Genomic DNA, 25,379 nt, shown 5'->3' on the forward strand with positions numbered 1-25,379 from the left:
GTTTCATGTTTCCTTTTCTCTATCCTCACACAGAGCTCGCTCCAAATACAGACCATTTGCTAATGAAGACATGGGGGTGGTGACTCTGTTTGTATGAATGTAGTCTAATTTATCACATCATTTCCAGAGCATTAACTCCAAGAGTCATGTCATCAGCTGTTGCCCTGCCCATCTTTTAGAGAAATGAGGGGAAGTCACTCTTGAACTTCTTCTTCTACAATCTACTCATTTAATCTGTGCATTTCTCTTAATAATTTTATCAGCCTCTGCAAAGGAAAGCTCACACTAAGTCTTTCATTATGAAATGGCTGGGATATGACTCACTGTGGACATAACTGTCAGTGGACATGGATCTAGAGGACATGTCACTGCAGATCAATGAGCATGGCCCGCACAGCAGGCTAGAACCATATCATTACACTTCCTGTCCACTGCTGTAAAATGACAGCAGTGTAAGAGGATCCATAAATCCAAGGTCGTCCATATCCACAGAAACTGTCTGAATATGTAGAAAGGTTCATGTTGTCCATAAACATATGAAAGTGTTGCATATTTTCCAAGCCAAACTTAGAGGTCAGCATAATGTCACTCGTACATTATTTTTAATGAGGTTATGTAACCAACCACTGACATTATTATGATGATGATGGCATTATTCTAAAAATAAAGCATGTATAGACTGTGTGAGTACCTCTGAGTGTGGCAGTGGAAACGTGTTGGACATCAGCAGCATGGCAGTAACCTCCAGAGAGAATAAGTGAATGTTTCAGCAGAGTTCGGACTAAATTGCCCCTTAATGAACATGAGCCACTGTACTGTCACTGTCACATATTGAGAGTTGGTATCAAATGTCTTTTTGATCACATAGTCCCTGATTTTAATCAGGGCTGCACAATTAATCGAAATATAATCGAAATCTCAACATGGCCAAGTGCAATATCCAAATCAGAGGAGCTGCCATTTTTTCAAATGTGTCACATTGTTGTGCATTCTTAGCACTTAGGACTATAAGTGTTGTGGTGCCGTGCTCTCTCCTGCAAATCATATTCTCCACATGTAAAGAAACATGTTTGTTTGGTACAAGACCAACAAAAGTCACATCATCATCACTTTTATATATATATTTTTTTTTTCTGTGAAAATCTAATGAAAAAACGTCGCTACCTTCAAGGCCTGTTTTCATAGCTCTGCTCGGACTGAACCGACCATGAAATTAGCTTTGCCTGTCTGTGTGGTGTTTTGGTGCCAAGCTGCACAGCACACAGGTGGGAGGAGTGACACAAACAGGTGGGTGGTTCAGTCAGATGAGCCACAGCAAAGCAACTTGTTGGTATTTTGGTGGAAACTGGAGCTTAGACTTTTTGTTTTTCCTAGATTCTGGAACAACATGAATCTGTTGTTTAGTAAAAAAACAAGTTTAATAAATCGATCTTTGAAATCTTTGTATATTTGATTTTAGCCAAAGTCCAAGAAGAATGAAGCCATTTAACTTGGCAAACAGGAATGTTTGACTAATTAAACTGCGATGAAAGCTCCGTATTAAAGAACCTGCTGCAACAACAACGGTCGGTACAACCTTCATTAGTGAGATTCCATTCAGTGAAAAGAGGCTCAGACTCTGCAGCAGAGCAGACCGAGCACTTTCCACTGCTCCACATACATGAACTAAAATAGTGGGTGATGTCCACACAGTCTGTGCGCCCTGTGTTGTTGTGTTGTTGTTATACTTGCTAAGACTAGACTCATTACTAACTTTATTAGATTAGATAAAGTTTTGTAGCAATAAATGTTGATGTTTCTCAAAAAGTCCAAAGGAATCTTGTTTTGGTGTCTGTAACATGTTACACATCCCACATGCAACACTTTAGGCTAGACTTTGGGCCACATGACCTCCTTTGTGGAGAGGATAATGGCTTCAGTGGTCATTGTCTCAGAGGGTGAACCACGTGTGTTTTTGGTGACGCAGCGTTCCACTTGCACATAATGTATTACTGAATATCACGGACTGATTGGCTGTGTTGTCAGTGTGTGTTTTGTTCCAGCCCTCTCTTGTACTGTGGCTTGTAATGAGCTCTGCAGCCTCTGGGCTCACTGACTGTCATATAACATTAAACCATGAAGACGACGCTAATGACTCACTTCTGCTCAGCTGTTGTAGGGATTAATGGAGTCATGCTGTGAAGCTTATTTTTGTCTGACACCCTTTAATGTAAAACCCCTCCTGCTCAGTGCAGCTAGAAAATGCTGTGAAAACTTTCATAATAAATGTGGAGGAATGTTAGTGTTCATCCTGAGGTCATTAAATTCAGGAAGGACAGTAACTATGTCTGAACATTGTCCGTGAAGAGGAGGAAGGCTTTGTGTGTTTTAACTGCTACAGTAACACAAAGACAGACATCCTCTGTCAGTGTGTTTGTCTGATGTAAAGAGCTGGTGTTGCCAGGAGACATGTGACCTGTCTGCCACAGGATTTTTATCACATATACATGATGAGTCTCGTCCTTTTTTAAAAGCTTTTCAGGTGGTTCTCCTGTGTTTTCTTGTGTTATTTAAAGGTGGCCCTGATATCAGAGGGAGATACAGTCAAGTCAAATCTCTACATGTTTCTCCTTTTCCAAAAATCACTACAAACTTCCTTTAGTGGGTCAAACTCTACACAGAGAGGTGTTTATTCCATCATTGATTTCACATCATTTCTGCAGCACAAACAGTGAAACCAATATAATAAACCAGCCCTGATCTCACTTGTTGACAAAATTAAGTATTGATGTATAAAAGTCCCAGTTTTTCTACAATTTTTTTTGCAATTAATTTAAACTACTGGATTTTGAGAATGGTTGTTCTTTCAAGGAGACAGTATATATTTCCTTAAATATTATTATTTGCTTGATTTACATTTGTCTCAGCCTATCACATTCAGCCTTAAGTGTTGCTTCCAGGATTCATCCCCTGTCACCACATTTCAGTGTTCTGGCTCTAAGATTTCCCCGAGTAGTGATGCATAAGTCCAGGTTTCAGACTTTTCAGTGGATTGTGGGTGACGACACCAGTTTTTCTCCACTTATAAACATGGTTTCATTCCTTCTGCTTTTCAGGAGCCATTTGAGGATGGGTTTGCCAACGGAGATGAGCTGACCCCGGCTGAGGAGGCTGCGGCTAAAGAAGCAGCCGAGTCCAAAGGAGTGGTTAAGTTCGGCTGGATTAAAGGAGTCCTGGTGAGTCACTGATGAACTGCAGAGCTTTTAAAAAAAACTCATGAAATCTTCTGTTGTCTTCACCTGTTTTTACTTATTCTCCCTTCTTTACTCTGTATGAGTGCTGTGTTTTAGACACACATCTCGAGAAATAATATGTAGGTCAGTAATGTGCGTTGCTAATGTACCTTGGTGCATTCACAGTGTGAACCAACAGGTACACACAGCTTCTTCCTTTCGTCCAGCTCTTCACTGTTGTCACAGTTTTTAAATCGGAAATACAACCACATCAAACAAATCAATATGTGGCGCTCAGTGCTGATATTGTGATAGGCCGCCACAAATAAATCAGTGTGTGGGAAACACTGATCCTGACACCTACATCTTAAAAGATTCTTTAACACAGTAAACGGTTAAATTAATATCCACATTATACAAACTGCAAAACTCAAACTAAATGTTTCTTAAAGTTTTACATCTCACTCGATGAAACAGCTTCACTGTTTGTCAATGTCTCTTTCTATAATTAGCACAAACAGATTTGGCAGCTGAGCCGATGTTAATGTTTTGACCCGATCATCTCTGTTCATGTTCATGTGGTCAGTGAAACTCGGGTAAACTGAGGTGAACTCACAGTAGTGGACCACAGGTGAGAAGTGTGCCACTACACAGTATAATTTGACCTGTATGTGTGAGTTGGTGACACTGTGTCAAGGATTCTGGAGCATGAGTGTGAATTATCTGTGGCTCAGATAGTGGTTGGTGGTTGGTCGGTCTGTTAGAAGAGCAGCTTAGAGCTGTGCTTCCTGCTCAGCTGTTCATTTTATTTAAAGCACAGTTAACAGAGGATGAATTTTTCATATTAGGACATGTCTGGATATTATCATCCTGCTTTTATTTTGGCATAACTATTCTTTCCTTCCTCTCTAATATAAACTTTCCACTTATTCTCATGTCTCCTAGTTTCTAATGGCTTTTATCAGTGGTGTGAGGTATTTTCTTATATAACAGTGTTACACTCACCATTTTTACCCCCGATCTGACCCCATATTTGTCCGCTACATATTGATGTAGTCTAACAGGGAGATCACACATAGGAAGGTTCACCCAGACACAGATCAGATGCATTTAACATTGTTATTGCTAATTATCGAAAGACACGTTGTAGATGAACGATAGCGGTAAGTGCTAAGCTCACTGACAAACACTTTGCATTTCCTGTCACTACTTCATAATTAAAGTCAGGTCTTGTTTCAGCAGTTAAATGCAGCAGGAAGTGTTAGGTTTGCATCAGCAGCCACACACACTCAGTTCATAATACTACAATATATAATTGTTGAAATACTTTATCAGCCATAGACTGATTTATTTAACATGGAAATATTTGAGAGGCCACTTTAAGCCCTAATGACAACATGATATTTTATTTCATGTCAGCCCTGGACTGCTGGTACTGAAATCCTCCTGACAGTGAATGAAAAGAGCTACAAGTTTTTCCTGTCTGAATATGAATCATGAATCATAAGAGACAACAAGCAGCTAAAGTCACTTTCCAGGACTAGTAGGTGGTGAACATCTTGTTGTGTAGACAGCTTCCTCTCACTATCAGGAGCCACATGTATCTTTCATTTGCTTTGTAAATTCTTCTCTCAGTCTTCCCTGAAAGATGAAAACCTTGATGCTCTGGTTGTATTTAACCTACCCCCCCCCCCCCCCCCCCCCTGCAGGTCCGCTGCATGTTGAACATCTGGGGTGTGATGCTCTTCATCCGCATGTCCTGGATCGTGGGTCAGTCTGGAATTGGTAAGTAGAGCTTGACATTTCAATGACCATAAACTGAAACCTGTTTAGAATCATGCCCAGCTCTCAGTTCATTTGCAGCGTCTTTTCTTCACAATCAGAGAGTGGAATCTGCCTGTGGTGAAAAGTGTGGCAGCAAAAAGTCGATAGTTTGTTCCTTTTCAAAGCTGTTGAATCGTTCTGTTTCCTGTGTTGTAGTGACAGGCTGAGGAGAAGGTTGAGCAGACGACATTCTTCACTACATCTTACATTTAAAAACATCATGTGTGAACTAGGGCTGCTCAAATAATCGAAATATAATCAAAATCACAATATGGCCAAGTGTAAAATCCGAATTACAGGATCTGCTATTTTTTTGATAAAGGTAAAAGGTGTCTCAACATTGTTGCCGTAGAGACGCCCCGGCCTACAAATCATATTCTCCAGAAGTAAAGTAACATGTTTGTTTGGTACAAGATCCAACAACAATCACATCATCACCATTTTTACATTTTTTTCTGTGAAAATGAAAATGTAAAAATGACCATTCACACTGAAATCTGCCAAAAATAATTGCAATATGATTTTTTTTTGCATATTGTGCAGCCCTAGTGTAAACTAAAAAGTCACCTCTACATGTTACATCATTAATATTTGCACATCAGATGTTTTGATCATCATCAGCTATCAACCGTCACACTGAGGCCACAGACAACCACACACCTCGTTACTTTTCCCAAGAGTTTCTGACACTTTGTAGTTTCTTCACAGTCAGTGTCTTTATTGTGGTCAAACTGTGGTGTGGTTGATTCATATTGGAAAACTGTGAAGTCACATGATTTGTGGTGAAGTGGGTGCATAATTCGAAACCACTGGTCTGAGTGTGATGTGGATTATTATGGTTGAACCTTGCACAATGCTGTGTCACACCTGTACAAGATGCAGTGCGATCCAACCCATGAGTACTGATGTAATAATGTAATAACTCGGAGTACTCAGGGGTCAGGGTATGAACATGTGATTTTTCCAATGATGTGACAACAACAAACTAAAATCCATTCACAGTTATATCATCCATAGAGGACCATTCAAAACCCAGGTTTCATAAAAACCAATACATTAAATCAACAAATTATGAACTCAAATATAAAACAGAATCAAATGTGAAGCTGTCAGTAACAAAAAACATGAAGTGGGCCTGAAACTGACTTCAGTCATAAAGATTAAAGAGAGAACAGTAAAAGTAAAGTTAAAAAAAGACAAGTAAAATCAGTACAAGCTCCAAAAAACCAAACCACAGAAAAGAAAAACAACAGATTTAAGAGCTCGTGCTGACTCAGCTGTTTTACTGGTTTGGAGGAGATATGAGACACATGTAAATCTGGACACATTAAACCAGAACTGTCTGCAGAGAAGTGACGAGCAGTTTTTTGTTATTTGACCCTTTTGTTACTTATTTTGATACTTCCCTTTAGATGCAGTGACCCAGGCCACAGAGTAACAAAGCCGTCAGTCGGTCTGGAGCCTGTGTTTTACTCTGATGTGACAGAGTCTTCACATAACTGACAAATTCAACCGTCACTGTGTAGAGAAGTCACTGAGCGGTGTGGCACACAGCCCGTGTTTACTGACATACTGGTTCTTGCTGGGCGCTCATCTCACACACCACACACACCTCCCTAATGTCCGTGACCCCCCCCGCCCCCGACAGCATCTGTCCACAATTCTTCGCTTTGAAGTGAAATATCGCCACAGAGCGACACATGAGGCAGACTCGGCGGCGGCTGTACCGTTACTTTTCGCGACGTTCTCAGAGCGATTGGGACGCCGGCTAGAAAACTGTGACCAGTGCAGCACATTCTTTTCATTCGGGAGGTTCCTGAAGCTCACAATCTGTTCTCTTCTGCAGCTCTCTCCTGCTTGATTGTTGCCATGGCAACAGTAGTGACGACCATCACCGGCCTCTCCACCTCTGCTATCGCCACCAACGGGTTTGTACGAGGAGGTAAACATCACTCTCTTTTCTACAATAACAGTTTGTAACCTTTGACCTCATCCTGATGTTTGGTGTGAATCCACCTGTGTGATTGTGACCAGTATGACCAGTATGACCAGTATGACCAGTATGACCAGTATGACCAATATGACCAGTTTGACCAGTTTGACCAGTATGACCAGCCTTCAGTCATTTACTACAGTCGGTACAGAATCTCTCTCACAGCCCCAACAGATAAGAAATACATTTTATCTTAATGTTAATAATGTTGAAGAGTTTATTTACATGTAATAATCAGAGCGTTTACAAGACTCACTCAACATCAGCAGGAACAGCTGTATATACTGTAGGTTGTCGCTTGTTATAGTGAAGATAATAGTAATACCCATAGGTAATGGTGTTACCAATAATAGTAATAATGAGTGTTGTAATGGCAGATATGGATCTTGTCATGCACTTTAATTATTCAACCAGTGATATTCACAGTCAGCAAACATTTATCACTACACACGACTAACACCTGACACAACACAACAAAAGCTAACTACACAATGATGCTACAGTGAAAGAGTAGATGAATGTAGTTTGACAGTGTGACCCATCACTGGTTGGGGGTCCCGATGGGGGCTGAGTGGTTAGGGCTCATGCCATATGGGTGTACTCTTTACTGCAAGTCTCTCCCCCACTCTCTCTCCTGTATTTCCAGTAAAGGTGTAAAAATACCCCAAAAAATACTAAATAAATTGTAGTTCCCTTTAGGGAAATATACACGATTCCAAAAGTGTGTTTGGTCGTCTTTAATGTTTGTCCAGTGTTTAAAAAGATCAGTGAATGTAATTTAATTAAACTTATTTTGGAATTGAATGAAGCGGAGTTTACACAGTTGAGCGGGTGATGAGGTGAAACAAACATGCTCTGTGCTCAGCACAGTGGTGGAGTGGAGCCACAAATGCCCTGCATCGTAAAATTATAAACCTGCTGCCCCTTCTCTTGGCTGTGACAGATAATGTCTCTGCAGGTATTAATGTATATTGTTTGCGCACTAAGGATTTAGCATAAAACTCGAACATTAGATTTTTGTAACACAGTGCAGCTTTTCATTTTCTGCTGAATTCTCCAGTCAGACCTCTTGGTAACTCTAAGCTGCTTTGTTGTGACTACAGACGAGAGCCCAGCAGTTAGATAGAAGTAGCGTGCACAGTCATACAACAGCTGATCGGCTGGGTGATTCGCGGGCCTGGAACTAAAACACGCATGATTTGGAGTGTAGGTCAGGATCTGGTTCTAAAACACGACACATGAGAGGAGAGTGTGTAATTGACCATGGTGCTAATCGTGCTAATTGAAACCTCTGATGGCCCAAAACAACAGAAGAGTGTGGGGAGAGTTCGTAAGCAGATGAATCCGACTCTACAGGATTTATAATGTGTCTGAACTGGAGGGAACTCACAGAGCTTTGAGCTCAGCTCTGCTGGCACTGACAGGTTGGATTATATTTATGCTTCAGGCTGCTGACAGTTGTTTATCAGTGCAATACTGTCAAGTGCAAACACTGCAGTATGATCCTACTGTATGTATAAACAGCCACTAAAAGAATAATGAATCCATTCTATCAGTTTATTCTAAATGAGTTCACACACAGCTTTTACTGACGTAATTTCCTGTTGTTTCCAGGTGGAGCGTATTACTTGATTTCCAGGAGTCTGGGACCAGAGTTTGGAGGCTCTATCGGTCTGATATTTGCCTTCGCCAATGCAGTGGCTGTTGCCATGTATGTGGTGGGCTTTGCTGAAACAGTTGTGGAACTTCTCGCCGTAAGTCTCTCATTGCCTCATGGTGCTTTTAGACAGTTTGTGATCACTGCTGTGGCTCTGAGTGAAGCCGACCTCCCCCCAGGTCGTGCTGCAGTTACACCTTTAGTACAGCAACTTTAGACAAGGTAACTAATATCAATATTGTTTATTGGCCCTCCATCTATCCATCCATCCATTAGTCATACCTAAACATAGAGTTGTTCCAATACCGATACTACCAATCTATACAGGAAGTTGAGCTCCATAGGCAGCTATTGTTTTAGATCAGCGAAGAAGAATTGATTTCCAGTAAATAGCAAAACATGTAACACTGAAAAGTCCCAGCAGTAAAAATCAATGTGTTGAGTATGTAAGGCGTTAATTTGGAGGGGGGGGCTCTAGTGTAGGAAGTTTTATTTATTCCTACGTGTATTTATTTATGTATTTGACTGACAGTCAAATTAGACATTAATAGAAGGATTGTGTGGCGTTCATGTGTCTGTTCATGTTCTAACCTGAGCCGTGTCATACAACAATGACAGCAACCAGATCATACCCACAGTTTATCTGCAGCTGATGTGAGCTTTAAATCTGAGTTAGGCTTCTTAGTGTTACTACCATCCACATCAGCTCGGCTCAGAGGCACAAAGACACTATTTTGTCCAGTATTATCTATAATAATTATATTATAATGAACCTTTTGTAACATCAAGTAACTTTAAAAATCCCCAAAGAGTTCCAGCATTTGCACTTTAGTGGTTCATTGTTGTTCCATCTGATGCCTCCTGGTCTCGTCTCTCAGGGTGCAGACGCTCTCATGACGGATCAAACAAACGACATCCGGATCATCGGCACCATCACGGTCATCCTCCTGCTGGGCATCTCTGTGGCAGGAATGGAATGGGAGGCCAAGGTAAGAACAGGACTAGAACCACTCATACACAGTGTAACTGAGTCAGACATTGGTCACTGGTGACTAACACTCTGGATGATTTTCTTCTCTGTAGGCGCAGATCTTCCTGCTCATCGTCCTCATCACAGCCATCATCAACTACTTCATCGGAACCTTCATTCCCGTCAAGGCGAAGGAATCTGTTGGCTTCTTCGGCTACGACAGTATGAAACGTCTTATGTACAACCTCCCCCCCCCCGACAGCAGAGATGAGCTCCAGCAGTGGCTTGGTCGTGTTTAAACCTCTGTTTCCCCGTCAGGTGCGATCATGTGGGAGAACATGGGTCCGAACTTCCAAGGAGAGACGTTCTTCTCCGTCTTCTCTATCTTCTTCCCTGCAGCCACTGGTATTCTGGCTGGAGCCAACATTTCAGGAGACCTCGCTGTAAGCCCCCCCTCAACACACACGCGCACGCACGCACGCGCACACACATATTTCACATACGAGGAATTTGCTTTTGTGTGTTTGTGCATGTTGGTGTTTTATACAGTGCTTTACAGAGGCATGGAAATACATTAAGAATAGAACATTAAGATGACATTAAAATAGCATTTAAAAACAATTGAAATAAAGCAAACTGAGCAGACAGTTTCAGCAGGTCTCAGGTGTTCAGGAAGCTGGTTCCACAGGTGAGGAGCAGAGGAACTAAAAGCTGCTTCACCTTGTTTGGTTCTGGTTCTGGAACACTGAGTGAACCTGTCCCAGATCACCTGAGGGACCTGGGTGCTTTGTGTCGTACAAGTAGATCAGAGATGTGTTTGGGCCCAAGACCATTTATGTCTTTATAGACTAGTAGTGGGATTTCAAAATCTGTCTTCTAAACACAGGAAGCCAGAGCAGTGATGGTCGGACCAGTGTGATGTGCTCCACTCTCTTGGTGTTAGTACCTTTGAAGACACCATTAGAACAGTCTGCTGAAAATAAATGCATGAATAATTCTTTCTGTATCCTGTAAGATGGAAAAAATATAAAGAAAGATAAAGCAAAGTCAGTGACAGTGGGGTCTCTGACCTTGTTAATGAGGCCAACTGCAGCCAGGAAAAGGTTCTTTTTACGCAGTGAGGTTTCGGTCCTGATGGACCGCAGCCTCCTGCCACAGGGGAGGGACTCAGAAAGTTTGTGTCCGGGTGGGAGGGGTCGGCCACCGTCTCTCCTGCTCGCCTTAGGGTCCTGCAGGTGTACAGGTCCTGGAGGAGTGCAGGTTCCGGAGGTGTACAGGTTCTGGAGGGTTAGCAGATTGCAGCCAATCACCTTCTCAGCAGAGCGAATGGTGTGCTGCAGTCTGCTCTATTCTCATTGTGTGTAGATTACTCTGCGCAGATGAATATGAGAGATGCTCTCACAGATTTGGGATGAACAGGTTTGTGCAGTTCTAGTTGATCTTAACTCTGGGTTGTTGTTTGTTGCAGGACCCTCAGCTGGCCATTCCCAGAGGAACTCTACTGGCCATATTGATCACAGGAATAGTCTACCTGGGTGTCGCTGTTTCAACAGGTGCAGTACTACCTACTGTTTATCACCTTCTCTGTTCCTCTCATCTCTCAGCAGAGGTTTAATACATATATGATCCGTTTCTAACAACAGGCTCCTGCATCGTGAGAGACGCCACTGGGAATGTGAATGACACTCTCAGCTCTCAGTTCATTACCAACTGCACTGATGCTGCCTGCAAATTCGGCTACGACTTCTCCAGCTGTAAGAATACTAAGTGCGACTACGGACTCCAGAATGACTTCCAGGTACAACACAGCTCCACATGAGGTTTGAAGGAACATTTCAGAAAGAGAGGTTCAAAAAAAATATTGGTTGTTCGGGTGAGAGAGTTCAACATGTGTTTAATCTTCGATTCAGGTGATGAGTATGGTTTCTGGTTTTGGGCCCATCATCACTGCAGGAATCTTCTCTGCCACTCTATCCTCAGCTCTGGCCTCTTTAGTCAGTGCACCTAAAGTGTTCCAGGTAAGATCCCACGTGAACTACTTCAATGTGTCTAATGAGTTACCCTAATTACTAAAACTCTACATGGTGTTTTCCATCTCCACAGGCTCTGTGTAAAGACAACATCTACCCCGGCCTGGGCATGTTCGCCAAGGGCTACGGCAAGAACAACGAGCCCCTCCGAGGCTACATCCTGACCTTTGGTATCGCCCTGGCCTTCATCCTCATCGGTACGGCTGCACACGCTGCTCATTCACACTCTGACTGTTGCACATTGTTACTGTATGACATCACAGGAAACACTAACAAGAATAAAAGCTTGCAGCCTGGACGCTGTGGTGTTGTTTTTCTCCACAGTATGAAACAGTTTGACTGATCTTGTGGTAACACTTTATTTGACAGGTTTGTAAATTTTAAACAGTGTAGTTTGATACTAATTATTATAAGGAAAATATAGACAATGTTCAGTTGGTGCTTTTCCAGTTATAAAATATATTTTTAATATACATGAACTAATCATTTCCAATAATAAATCAATAATGAATCAATAGTTACTTTATAGTTCTTTCAAGGTTATTCTAACCAAAGTACATACATTCTGTCTTGAAAACTTGCTCAAAAAATATTTGGAAATTGTTAAGAAATTACGCATCTGTAATATAAAATATCTTCTATTTTGGTGTTTGCAGAGATAATTTGGCAGACTGAAAATATTAAGGATGAAAGTTATACAGTTATATGGCCCTACAGGACATGGTCTGATGGCTGCGTCTCAAGAAATGTGACCACCCCTCACGTTTCCTTGTTTTCCTTAGGTTTCATCCTCAGACAACCATGTACTTTCAGAGCAAATTGACCATTAGTTCCTAGATTCGTTGCCATGGAAGTTTTGGTCGAGGAGAGATTTTGACCTGACGGTAGTTTTTGAGCGAAATCCCAAATTTAATATCTCGATACACTCCAGCCCAAAATATCACGATATACGATAATATCATGGGCTATATTAAGTTTTGTTTGTCACGTGCAAAGGTCCAATGTACAGTAAGCAAAGAACAGTGCAAAACAGCAAAAAATAAATTTCAGTAATATGAAAAATATTGCACAATATCAACCCAAACCTACCTGAAGGTGGAGCTAAACAAAACATGAAGGATTTCCTCTGAGGACCTCTACCTGTCGGAGTACTTCTACCTGTCGAGCTGCTCGACTCGGTGTTTAACTTGTGCTGCAGCACTAATTTCTTGATGCCAACAGGGTTCACTGGGCCTTGTTCCAGTATGAATTGAAGTTTAGAGGTTTTGTAGCTCACCTTGCTGAAAGGATCAGCGATCATGAAGTTGTAGGTGTGAGCTTTGTCTCATTATGAGCTGACTGCTTCATGTTTTCTCGTTGCAGCTGAGCTGAACACGATCGCTCCCATCATCTCCAACTTCTTCTTGGCGTCCTACGCCTTGATCAACTTCTCTGTGTTCCACGCCTCACTGGCCAACTCACCAGGTAAGATCAAGACCCAGAAACTGTTAGATCCAGGGGTCAGACAACATCAGCTGAGTCACGAGTCACATGGTCTTTAACAGTGATCGTTATGGGAGATGATGGCTTTCAAAAGGAATTACTTGAAGCACTTAGACATGACGTGAGCCTCAGAGCCGAGAGCGCGGTCATGGAAAATCTGATGGAGAATTAATGTGTTTCCTCTGGTCACTGCGTGACTTGTCATTTTTCTCTAACAGGGACATTGATCAACAAATTTCTGAACTGTTGTCTGGTAACATAAGTGTAATGGAGATCAATAAATAAACACAATGACAACATGCTACACACAAATATAAAGTCTGTATATCACAGTTCAGAGCTGACAAAACAATCTCACCTCAAGGTTCACTTACTCATTTGTTCCTGAGCTCTCAGCAGTATCACACAGGTTTCATTTGTAGACTGATTTTTACTCCATTACAGGATTTAAAACTTTGATTATTCTGAGAACTTAAAAAAACTTTTTAAAATGGTTTTAAAATGTTTCGTGAAATCGAAGTTCATTTGGAAAATTCTCATTTTGTCAGTACAAACTTTGAAACTTCACGAATCAACAGATGTAGCAGAAAACTTATTTATGGTAACTGTAGATATATAATGCAGTCTGATGTCTGATGTGTAATCTCAGTGTTGTAATTGGCTGTTAATATGAGTCATATTTATAGTAACATTTATTTTATGATGGTGTTTCCAATACACTCCTGCCTCCCCCTCTACAGCAGTGTAATGGTCAGTGTTACTGAAACGCTGCCACATCAGATGAGTTATTTTAAATAATGATGAATGACGGTTGTTAAACTGGAACAAAAACCCTGTGGCCCTGTGAAGCCCTGAGAAACATCATGTCACTGTTATTTTGTTGTTTTGTTTTGCCTGCTGTCTAATGACACGCCAGGCTAGTTTGCCAGCAGCTGTAATGCAACTGGGACAATACACCAGCATGAATTATCTCTGGCTGACAAACTGGGTATTATCATTTTACACTGAGGTGAGGGTTTTGATCTCTGGTAGGTTTTTCAGAGGTCATGTTGTACAACACACTAAAAAGAATTGCTGTTCTATTTTCTAGTTATGACTTTGTACAGGGTCGGTTCACCAAAATTATAGAAAGGCATTCTCTCTTCCCTCCACTTGTTTCCATCTGTGCAGATAGTTTATTTTAAATTTTTCACCATGTGTCTCTTTCTCCAACACAGTGGAGTTTAGCTTGTGATGAAACAGAAACGGTTCTACTCAGTCACTGTTTACAACTTTTGCTGGCGCTGAGAGGATGAAGTCGTTTGATAAAAAGCTAAAATGAAACTCTGGATAATGTGTTCTCTGCAGGTAACATCTGTAACATCACTCTATGATTGACTGTGTTTCAGCAGCTCAACAAAACAAGCAAAGTCATGACTGAAAGAGTGTAGTTGATGGTGTCATGTCAACTTTAGGAACCAAAATCTCCCAGTTCAACCTTTATGTCTATCAACATTTATCAACAGTTTAAGCTTATCGGCGTTAAAGCTTATCAACGGAATGGTTGTGTGTCAAGATCTGCAGCTGTTAGAGAACTTCAGTGGGCTCCAAATCCTGAGGACTGTATCAGGTGCACAGTCCTAGTTGACTCAACAAGATAAAGAAGAAAAGGCACTCACAGTTAAATAGTCTGATTAATATTTCAGCTATAAGCATCATCAGGGAGGAAATTAGCTCTAGAGACCAAAACAGGTTTTGTATCAGGCTGTGAACATGTTTATTTCTGCTGTAAAGTTGGACATTTTAACATGGGAGTCTATGGGGACTGACTCACTGTTGGAGCCAGACTCTGGTGGTCATTAGAGGAACTGTAGTTGGTGCTTCAGTGTTGGCTTCATGTTTCCACCTCAGAGGTTGCTGCTTGTATTTGATAAGAAGAGACAAAACTAGATTTAGATTCTGCCCTAACTGTGGTTAAAACTGTGGTGTTATCCAGAGTGATGTAAACACTGTTTTGTCTCCACTGTGTTGGTGTGGAAATGGAGATCTCCGACACAAGTATCCAAATGTAACTCGAACCATCTGCGTGGAGTTTTGTAATTTGGGTGAACTGACCCTTTAGACTGTAGAATGAATGGCTGAATAAAATGCATATAGTTGTTTCTTATATATTGAGCTCTGTGCTTTTCTCCCCCTCAATACCAAAGCTATAGCAGAACTTCAGGTACAGATTCTTTATCTGCTTCTAATTCCTCTGAGAAGGTCACATAATTACACAGGCTTAAACGGTACATGACTCTATCAAAGGGCAGCAGTAACACAGAACCATAAACTGTAAACCACATTTGGTGTCCTGGCCTCTACAGGGCCAGTCTCTCCCCACTCTCGGGGACGCATTAAACCCCTGCATGGTACTGGTAAAAACAGTACCATCAATGTACCCTTTATGTCCTGTGGTTTGTTTTAGACTCTGTCATTGTGTAACCACGCACAGTCCAACTGCATCCCATCACTAAAATCCCACTAGTCTAGTTTCTGTGGTTCCCAGTGAATAAAATGGTCCCTAATAGCTGGTATAACCTCCTGGGCTCCAGTCTAACAGGCTGCTAACTCCCATTCTTTAACCCAACTTCAACTTTAACTTGATCCATACTCTTTAACAGCAACATTTACTGAAGACCATGTTAATAATGAGAATGATTGGAGAAGGTTTCCCTTTATAGAGGATTCCCACCGTAACTTCTGATTCTTAGTCTTCTGAATTTCAGGTCTGATTTAATTTGGTCAGTTCAGGAGTCAGACTTCTGCTGAACCTTAAAGGTATACTATGCAGGATTTTCCTAAACAAGACTAGGTCAGAACCAAGTATATGGCTGGTTTCTGCCGTTCATCTGTTTGCTTCTCTCCTGCTCTCTGTGCGCTGTCATTGCAGCAAGCCATGGTTCTGTCTGTATTTTTTATTTTTTCTTCAACATCACAGTGCAATAGCAGGTGATATGCTTATAGCACGACTGACAGCCTTGCTTCAACTTCAACCTTTTGTGCCGATTCGTTTTGAAAGAGCAACAGCCAATGGGGAAACTCTGTCAAATGGCATTCAGCTGAACAATGGTGGAACTATGATCACTCAGTCAGTAGGGCTGTATCCAGCTGCTGCAGTCCAACCGAAAACAGTGTATAGACTCATGCAAAAGTAATCCCTCCCTCATTGCTTATGACTCACCGGAAGAGACTCCGCCCTCCACCTGTGGCCGTCAACCTTTGGACAGTGGATATGTAGCTCCCATCCAATACCAGCTCGCGGCCATGTTACATCCCGGTCTGCGTCACAGATGTGGGGGTGGAGCCCCTCTCGCTCTCCCTCTTGCGTGCGTACTCATTGAGCTGGGGAGGCGGAGCCAAATATGATGGGTGTGTTTACAAACAGCAACCAACAAATCCTGCATCGTATACCTTCGATATGAAGTGGATTTCCTCAGTTTACCATAATCATTATAATACCCACACGTGATGACTAGCACACTTAATATGCTTTGTGTCGGTTGCTGTGTTGTGACTTGTGCTGGTTGGTGCTGCAGGGTGGCGTCCCAGCTTCAAATACTACAACATGTGGGTTTCCCTGGCCGGAGCCGTTCTGTGCTGCGTGGTGATGTTCGTCATCAACTGGTGGGCCGCTCTCCTCACCAACGTCATCGTCCTGGGTCTGTATATCTACGTCAGCTACAAGAAGCCAGGTGAGTTTGTTCCACGAGTTCATGACAGTGTTTCTTGTTTCCAGCCACTGTTAATAAAGAAACATTTATACCCTCAGAATAATTTAAAAGATGCTGTAATTATGAAAACATATATATCAATATGTGATAACTGACCAAAATGATATATATTATGATTATTATGAGGTATTTATGTAAACTGTTTTTGGTAAATCAGCATTAATTAACCTCTGTGGAGTTAATACTGGACTTACAGAAACATGTAGAACAGTCTGAGTTAAACACAGAGTTCTGGAGCTCACCTCAACACGACCAGGACCGTCATGCTGTGGCATCGACCAGAGACCAAAGCGAAAAATATTTTTGTGTGAATGAATACTTCACACTGCTGATTGATACTGAGCCCTCACACACGTCTTGCACCTCTTCAAACACAAAGCTGTCCGTGGGCACCTGTGTGCGCACTCAGTTTGACACACAGCTACACACACATACGAGGCCTTCTCCGTGCCTGCGACGCCACGTGAGTCACGTGGCCTTTGGCCCAGCAGCACGACCTGTAAACACTCTCCTTAATCGCACTGTGTGTTTCTGCCTGCATGCGTCCTCCCCTCCAGATGTGAACTGGGGCTCGTCGACCCAGGCTCTGACCTACCACCAGGCCCTGACCCACACTCTGCACCTCAGTGGAGTGGAGGACCACATCAAGAACTTCAGGTACCAAACACGAAGAAGCACCCCCGCTAAAGACTACACATGCATGTAGTTAGTGATAATGACACTGAAGCAGGCAGTGTTAGCATCTTTTTGTATCATATTGGCATAAAGTAACATACTTACCATATGTGTTGGTGAGGATTATGTGAAAGGGTTAATACCATTGTAGCCAGTCCTGCACCGCCCCGAATGATAAATATCCAGGTCAGACGAGGTCACTTCCTCTTCCTGTCACTCCACTCTGGCTGGTCGTTGTGTCAGACACATGTTGGAAGCAGAACTGAATGCCCATCATATGTACTGTATGTACTCATGTATACGTGTTCCAGGTCATACCTTATTCTGTTTTACACAACTCCTGTTGTCAGTTTGGATACGCCATGCTAGGCCTGCTGGGAAAATCTTTCAAATATTGGTGCCAATATAACACCATCAACAGAACATTAACCCAAAATGTGTCAACTGCCAAATGCATTAGTATTAAATAGGTTGTGCTGATGGACAACGATACCAGTGATCGACGATCATCACAACAATCACCTGCTCATGCCTTTGCAAATGTCAAGAGGATATTTGACTTGATTTCCCATTGATGTAGTAACTTATTATTATTTGTAGTATTAAATCAATATTAAATTTAATTTGCCCTGCCACAGTTTCATGTATATAACAACATATAACCATGTTTGCAATACACGCACACACACTCCGATCAGCTGATTGTAATGAAGCTGCTTGTTGTGTGTAGCAGCTGCTGTGATTTAAGAGCAGATGACAATTTTGTTTTAACGTACCCATTGTCATCTTACTGTCATCACCTAGGTTATCCATGAGAGAGAGAGAGAGAGAGAGAGAGAGAGAGAGAGAGAGAGGCATGCAAAACACACTCACTTTTGTGGTAACTCCTCTTTCTCTCTGGCTCATAGGGTAGAATTGGACTATGGTTAAGATCGTGCAACCCTAGAATTAAATAAAGCACATTGCCTTAATACAGTAAGTAAAGTTTTCTGATGGATCAAGAAACATGATCAAGTAAAGAAACCTAAAACCAAACATTCAATACCGACTTCGTCTACTTTTTCTACATTTTTCAGTATTTGATGCTGTGGACGCATTTCAGGCAGTACTCAAAAATGAGCTTTGATAAACACTTGGATATAGCAGCTCATAAATAAATATCAGCTCAGGTGAATACTCCATATGAACTAAGCAAAAAGTGAGCTTGGTTGTGGCGCAGTTTGTAAACAGAAGACGGCATTGTGGGGGAAGAATAGCGGCGTGCAGACAAACAACTTCCCATCAGAATAAAATCAGAGCAGGAACAGGATGCAGATTGTGGATTGTCATTCTAATCAAAAAGATTGTCATATGATCTTTTGGTCAGATTGCCAAGTCATAACGCAGCCCTGTAAATACATGTGTTAAGGTTTGTAAAAAGTGGTTGGATGATTGTTGGAGGGAACTTATTTTATTATTATTCCAATATCAATAGGATAATTTCCAATATGCATATAAGGTATATCATGATATGATAAATGTTTCACGTGTCAAATTTTATGAAACATTTGTACAGTTAATTTGTACCATCTGGAGGTGGAGGCCAAGGGAAACATATAGGACTTCAAAGTATCCTTAGTATTCATGTATGGTCACATTCAACATGCTAACTACAGGTGATTAGAGTAGGATTAGCGTTAGATAAGAAGAATAAGACAACTAAAGCATGACTTGTAGACACATGATGGATCATCAAATGGTGTTAAGTATTTCAGCACATGAGGCCAGTGTTCTTTGCAGATCCACCATGCTGGTGTTTGTGCTCTGGATGTTTCCACATGTAGCTCATCGTGTCGTGCTGTTTCTGAGGATGTATTAGTGATGATGTTCCCATGGCAGCAAACCAAGCAGGAGATTAAAAGGCATCTGATGGTGTCCTCAGAATGACTCGGGCGTTCCTCTGAGCTCCTTCATGTCTCCTCTTACCGCCTCCATTAAATCCCATGGTGCTTAACATATTTGCTTTGATGTGCGCTAGTCTGCTCCTGTTGTTCTGTCCTGTGCTGAGGAGACGAGAAGCTGCTGTGAAGGTCGCAGGGAAAAGTTGCTGCAGATTAGGAACTGAACTTGTTTATATATCTACAGTAAAAACTGACATTAATGCTGCTGTGTCAATGTTTTCTGTCTGACTGTAGACCCCAGTGTTTGGTGATGACAGGTTACCCCAACTCTCGCCCAGCTCTTCTGGACCTGGTCCACAGCTTCACCAAGAACGTGGGCCTAATGATCTGTGGTCACGTCCGCACGGTGAGCAGATTCTCTACTGTTGTTTGTGTTTGTGGTTAATAAAAAGACTCAGACAAATATTATCGATCAAAGTGTCTAATGAATGTTTATGATATAATGTAAACATGATGACTACAGCTCACACATTAGGGATGTCACTATATTCAAAACTATAATATATAATCTTAATGAATTATAATCAAAATTCAAAGTTTCTCCCACAAAGGCTGATGTCAGAAACTGGTAACGGAGCTGACAGAGAGGCTCCAGTGATGTGTAGTGTAGTGAGTCTGTAAAGTCCTCACTCAGCTCTGAGGCTGAGCCTTAAAAGTGGATGGATGGATGGATGGATGGATAAGACCACAAGCCTTTTGTCTGTCAAATCATTGCACTTTAAATTTTTTTCCTGTTTATGTTATAATTAATCTGAGCTCGTTTAAAATCTATGCTGGTCGATGAAAATCTGTCCTCGTCATAGCTTTGACACTGATTGGAACATTTGTGGGCGGTGGTTCAGTCTGATGATCTGTTCACCTGTTCATCCAACTGTTTGAAGGTCAAATATATTCCATTATCAGATGTTCTGCAGATATTTGGTCTCAACTGTAGCCTGCGTCATACTGAACTTTAAAGGTCAGTGTTTATATTGAAGATTTTGAAAAATCAGCCAGATTTAATGAAAACACAAAACATAATAATATTTTTGATAACAATTCCTGACAGATATCTAGAGATCTGGGCATACATACAGGAGGCATTTCTTGTTCCTAATCATCTGGCCTAAGCAGCATATACATATGTTCATGCTCTAAATTCATCATTCATTCATTGAGGCTGACTTTCTCACAAACATGATCACAGCTCTGTGATGTTTAATCATCTCTCCTCAGGCTCAGTGTGACTCACCTCGGAGGTCAGAACTGAGCCTCAGTGGTGACGGGGTGATGTGTTTGTTCCCGTACACACACACACACACACACACACACACACACACACACACACACACACACACACACACACACACACAGTAAAAAGCCTTTTACAAATCCAGGCCAGGCAGAACAGCTTCACAATGGAAGAGCCATTTTGATTGGATGAATGCAGGCTCTGTGCGGTCCAGCAAGTCCAGCTCTCTGGAACACGCAACCCTCCACAGGCGGCCTCTGATCTGCCCTCGTGCCTCCATTAAGACTGAGAGAGACCCTAAGTTAAAGGGTATAAACATTCCCAGCTAATGGCGCTGCAGTTTCCTGGCTGAAGAACACCTCAGAGAACTCTTCTCTGCAGAAATAAACAAACTCCTTGATGAGGATTCAAAGCACTTTCAAAGCAGGACTTTGTTCCTCAGGTTCAATTCTTCAGTCTATGATTAAATTAATCCTCCTGGAAATGTGGACCTGCAGATTTATCTCTTAGCATCTCATTTGTTTCAAACTTTTAGCAGGCTACAGGCTAGGCTGTGGGATTAGTTATATTAACTGTGTGTTTGTGTGTGTGTGTGTGTGTTCGTGTTCGTTCCTCCCCACAGGGCTACAGAAGGCCAAACTTCAAAGACCTGGCCACAGACCAGTCCCGGTACCAGCGCTGGCTGCTGAAGAACGAGACCAAAGCTTTCTATACCCCGGTGTTCGCCGAGGACATGAGGCAGGGCTCTCAGTACCTGCTGCAGGTGAGAGCAGCACTGCTGTGGTGGAGCTATGAGTAAACATCTCAAACGGACTAAACCTGCAGGATATCACTGAGTAAACGGCAAACAACTGCACTGAGATACGTTAGCCGTCTACGTGCAGAGATTAATTCCCAAGATGCATTGCTCAAGCCTCTTGTGGACTTGCACAACTGCCAACAACCAGCAATGTTGGCTGTTTGTGTTTGATGGTTTTAATAAGCACATGCTCTCACAGTTCAGAAATGTTTAAAGTATTGAAATTATTGAATTATTCTCATTTTCTTCATTGTGCGAGATGTTTTAAAGTTCATTGAATTTAAGTCCAGCATTTCCTTAAATGACCTGTTTGTAAATTTTACAATTTTCATTTTTTTAAAGCTGCACATTAATCAACATTTTTTCCTAAATATGTTGTTTAACATCTTACATTTGCCAGAGAGGTGATAACCACCCTGAGAGTGAATAAAGTGAACTTAATAAGAACTGGCACCAGAATGACAGAGACGGTGATTCTTATGAAAGCAACCAGCCTGTATGAAATCACTTATAAGTCGCTTTGTATAAAAGCGTCTGCCAAATGAATAAATGTAAATGTAAATCATCTGGATTAATTTGATTATGTTTTCCTCTCTCATCCCACGCTAGGCCGCTGGTCTGGGTCGCCTCAAGCCCAACACCCTGGTGCTGGGCTTCAAGAACGACTGGAGGGACGGCGACATGATGAACGTGGAGACTTACATCAGTATGATCCAGTGAGTAGAGCTGCTTCAGAGAAGAGACTTCTTATCAGAGCCTGAGGCAGCAGGGACTTCTGCTAATGCTCCACCGTGACGACCAGAGTATAAGGAAAGGGGGAAACAAATTAGTTACTGAGTTTTTTTTTATCCCGTCTGGAAAATGAGAGGTGATGCTACACATAGAAATGCACACAGCCTGTATTCAGAAACTGAGCCTTAAAACCAGCTGTCAGGACTTCTGGAACTTTGTGATGTCACAACAGAAGTCACCGCTCTCATCCATGCCCCAAGCCCCGCCCACCTGGACCCACCATCCAGCCTTGCAGGATCTGATTTCTCTTAGTGTTTACCTGAAATCTGCTTTATTTTTATTGGATCACTCAGAAAACAGTCAGCCAATCAGAAGAGAGCATCAGAGCCTCCTCTCTTCCTGTTATTAGAGCTCCAGAGAGAAACCTGAGAGAGGAGATGTAAAACTACACTGAGATGGTTTTTGGTTCTTAAAACCACAAATATATCTTCTGATGGATCAACACTTCAAATAAAACACTGGAGAAGAAGAAAATATGGGGCTTTAAATTGATAAAATAAAAAATAGATATTATTAAATGTATCTTTTCACTACTGTGGTGCAGTAGTGAAACAGCTTTTACAGATGCTGTGACTGATTGTTTCTGGTGCATGAATACTGAATGAGTATGAATACTTGATAGTAACAGTTAAATGTGTGGGCAGCAGGGAAGCATGTTCTGTCAGAGATTGTCTACTGGCCTTTTCTTTTCCAACCAATTCAGTCTTTGCAGACTCACAAATTCATGGCAACTCACACTTTAAAAAGCAGTGTTACAGAGTATGAGGTGATATGGTCAGACCGGTACACACAGGCCCATAGGCAGTGTGTATGTATATTATTAATCCAGGTTTCAAGGTCTTGAGGTCAGGCAGCACTGAAACACTTTAACATATTTTCATTATAACGAGCATCACAGTCATCAAATGTCCGACCCTGTTTACTGAGTGTTTCCCATAGACCTAAATGCAGATGTCACTTTAGTCTCTGTTCCTATGGAAACAGCAGCCAGCTGAGCATCTCTGCCTGAAGCTCCTGCTCTGAGCCTCTTTCGGAGTCACTCAGATCTTCTCCTCTTGATACCAAATCAGAATCAACTGGGCCTGATCAGTGTTTTCATACCTGCCACAGAGCATGATGGCAAGTTAACTGCTTAACTGCACTCATTATGTTTCTCCACTCATTTATTCTTATTGTGTTTTTCCTTTAATTTGTCACCTGCCTATACATTACAGTGAGTGCTCGTTCTATTGTATTAACAGGAGTTTAGCGTTTGCTCATGTGAAATCCTGTTTCCCTGCTGCACCCTTTATCAGTCATGTGAAAGTATGCGTGAAGGACTTAAGCTGAACCAGTTCCTCAGTGTAGAGTGTGGGGATTATGGCATTAGAGTAGAAGGTCAGAGATGGTCCAGCCCTACAATATTAAATCACAGCTAATACGCTCAGCAATGCGCCCTTTACTTTCCATCCAGTGAGTAGCCGTGGTGGTGTTCACACTGCAACCTGCAGGACTGAGAGAGACGTTTAATCCTTTAAATGTTTCAATCTGTTGTGTGCAGATCTCTCAGATCTCTCTGCAGTGTTTATTTGTCTTCCTTTTTAAATAGTCTGTGTCTGTTTAGGTCTCTCCTCCGCTGATGTGAATCTTTCATTTATGTTTTTCCCTCTCAGCGACGCCTTTGACTTTCAGTTTGGTGCTGTCATTCTGCGACTGAAGGAGGGTCTGGATGTGTCCCATATCCAAGGACAAGGTACCACATGTACACACACACACACACACACAACATAGAACGTGGAAATCAATATGGTTTATCCTGTATTGATACATCACACAATGTGGCAGATGTATCCTAAATGTCATAGAAGATAATTAGACTGATTGATCAACATGTATTAAATCAGACACAAATTGGAACAGCAGAGATCGAGATATTGTATTTATAAGTCTTCTTCTGAGTCAAGCTCTACATTTCCCATAATGCAATTTTCACAGCCTCTTGTTGATATTATCAGGATTATCTCAGTTCATAACTGAAAGCTTGTGTTATAAACTTGGGGTGGAAAGTTTGAAAGACAGAGGTCAATATAGTAGGGGCTAAAACTCAGAATATTTCTGTCTCTGCAGCTTCAAATTTGATTATTCTTCCCAAGTCAAATCTCCAGAGTGACCCTTAAATCCAAAATATTTTTATCACCCTCAAACTCTTAAAATAAAAATCTATTTCCATTTCACCATCTTATTTCTCCTCTTTTCTCTCTCTCTCTCTCTCTCTCTCTCTCTCTCTCTCTCTCTCTCTCTCTCTCTCTCTCTCTCATATCCCACTTCCTCCCAGATGACTTGCTGTCCTCCCAGGAGAAGTCCTCAGTGATGAAAGATGTGATCGTGTCCATAGACACCAGCAAAGACTCTGATGCTGATTCGTCCAAGCCGTCCTCCAAGGCCACCAGCCTCCAGAACAGTCCAGCTATACAGAAAGGTTAGCCAGCCTCAGTGTGAATGGATCTTATATTTTATATTATATTCCCTCTTTATCTACCAAGCAGACTTTAGAAGAAAGTTGCTGTTTACTGTGACGCCTGGGTGAGACAGTGTGGGAAAGAAGGGAAACAGAAAATGGATCATTTATGAAGTCAGATGAATATATTTGCAAATCAATCCATTAAAGCACTTATAGCCATAAACACCTTATTTATGCATTTCGTGTGTGTGTGTGTGTGTGTGTGTTGCTGAAACACAACTCCACCAAGTTCATGACAGAGGAGCTTTTCATCTTTTCATCCAGGAAATCAGTTTAACACCATTCTCACAGATCCCTCTTAATCCATCAATAGCCTCCCTTATTTTGCCTCCACACACACACACACACACACACACACACACACACACTCACAGAGAGAGAGAGTGAGTGAGTCCTAACAGGAAGTCGCCTCAGTGACCCATGATCCCAGTCGTCCCACTGGGCCCAGATTGTTAGTCCACAGATGTCTTGGACCAGTGTGTGTGTGTGTGAGTGTGAGTGTGAGAGAGAGAGAGAGAGAGA

General features: G+C 41.8%; 1 protein-coding gene across 1 annotated transcript in view; it reads left to right on the forward strand.

Annotated features, from left to right (window-relative positions):
- slc12a2 (solute carrier family 12 member 2) overlaps positions 1 to 25,379 on the forward strand; it is a 67,622-nt gene that overhangs the window by 22,727 nt on the left and 19,516 nt on the right. The window contains exons 2-20 of the mRNA XM_023397828.2: positions 3,096 to 3,215; positions 4,922 to 4,997; positions 6,883 to 6,978; positions 8,644 to 8,783; positions 9,565 to 9,675; positions 9,770 to 9,878; positions 9,975 to 10,099; positions 11,125 to 11,209; positions 11,300 to 11,454; positions 11,567 to 11,674; positions 11,760 to 11,883; positions 13,049 to 13,150; positions 16,726 to 16,881; positions 17,478 to 17,577; positions 19,770 to 19,881; positions 21,389 to 21,529; positions 22,175 to 22,281; positions 24,010 to 24,089; positions 24,672 to 24,815. Coding sequence (XP_023253596.1) covers positions 3,096 to 3,215; positions 4,922 to 4,997; positions 6,883 to 6,978; positions 8,644 to 8,783; positions 9,565 to 9,675; positions 9,770 to 9,878; positions 9,975 to 10,099; positions 11,125 to 11,209; positions 11,300 to 11,454; positions 11,567 to 11,674; positions 11,760 to 11,883; positions 13,049 to 13,150; positions 16,726 to 16,881; positions 17,478 to 17,577; positions 19,770 to 19,881; positions 21,389 to 21,529; positions 22,175 to 22,281; positions 24,010 to 24,089; positions 24,672 to 24,815 — 2,191 coding nt within the window. The remainder of the gene's footprint in view (positions 1 to 3,095; positions 3,216 to 4,921; positions 4,998 to 6,882; positions 6,979 to 8,643; positions 8,784 to 9,564; positions 9,676 to 9,769; positions 9,879 to 9,974; positions 10,100 to 11,124; positions 11,210 to 11,299; positions 11,455 to 11,566; positions 11,675 to 11,759; positions 11,884 to 13,048; positions 13,151 to 16,725; positions 16,882 to 17,477; positions 17,578 to 19,769; positions 19,882 to 21,388; positions 21,530 to 22,174; positions 22,282 to 24,009; positions 24,090 to 24,671; positions 24,816 to 25,379) is intronic.

The sequence above is a fragment of the Seriola lalandi genome, unplaced genomic scaffold, assembly GCF_002814215.2.
Source record: "Seriola lalandi dorsalis isolate HSWRI2012SDOR001 ecotype SW California unplaced genomic scaffold, Sedor1 jcf7180002054939, whole genome shotgun sequence".
Taxonomy (NCBI): Eukaryota; Metazoa; Chordata; class Actinopteri; order Carangiformes; family Carangidae; genus Seriola; species Seriola lalandi.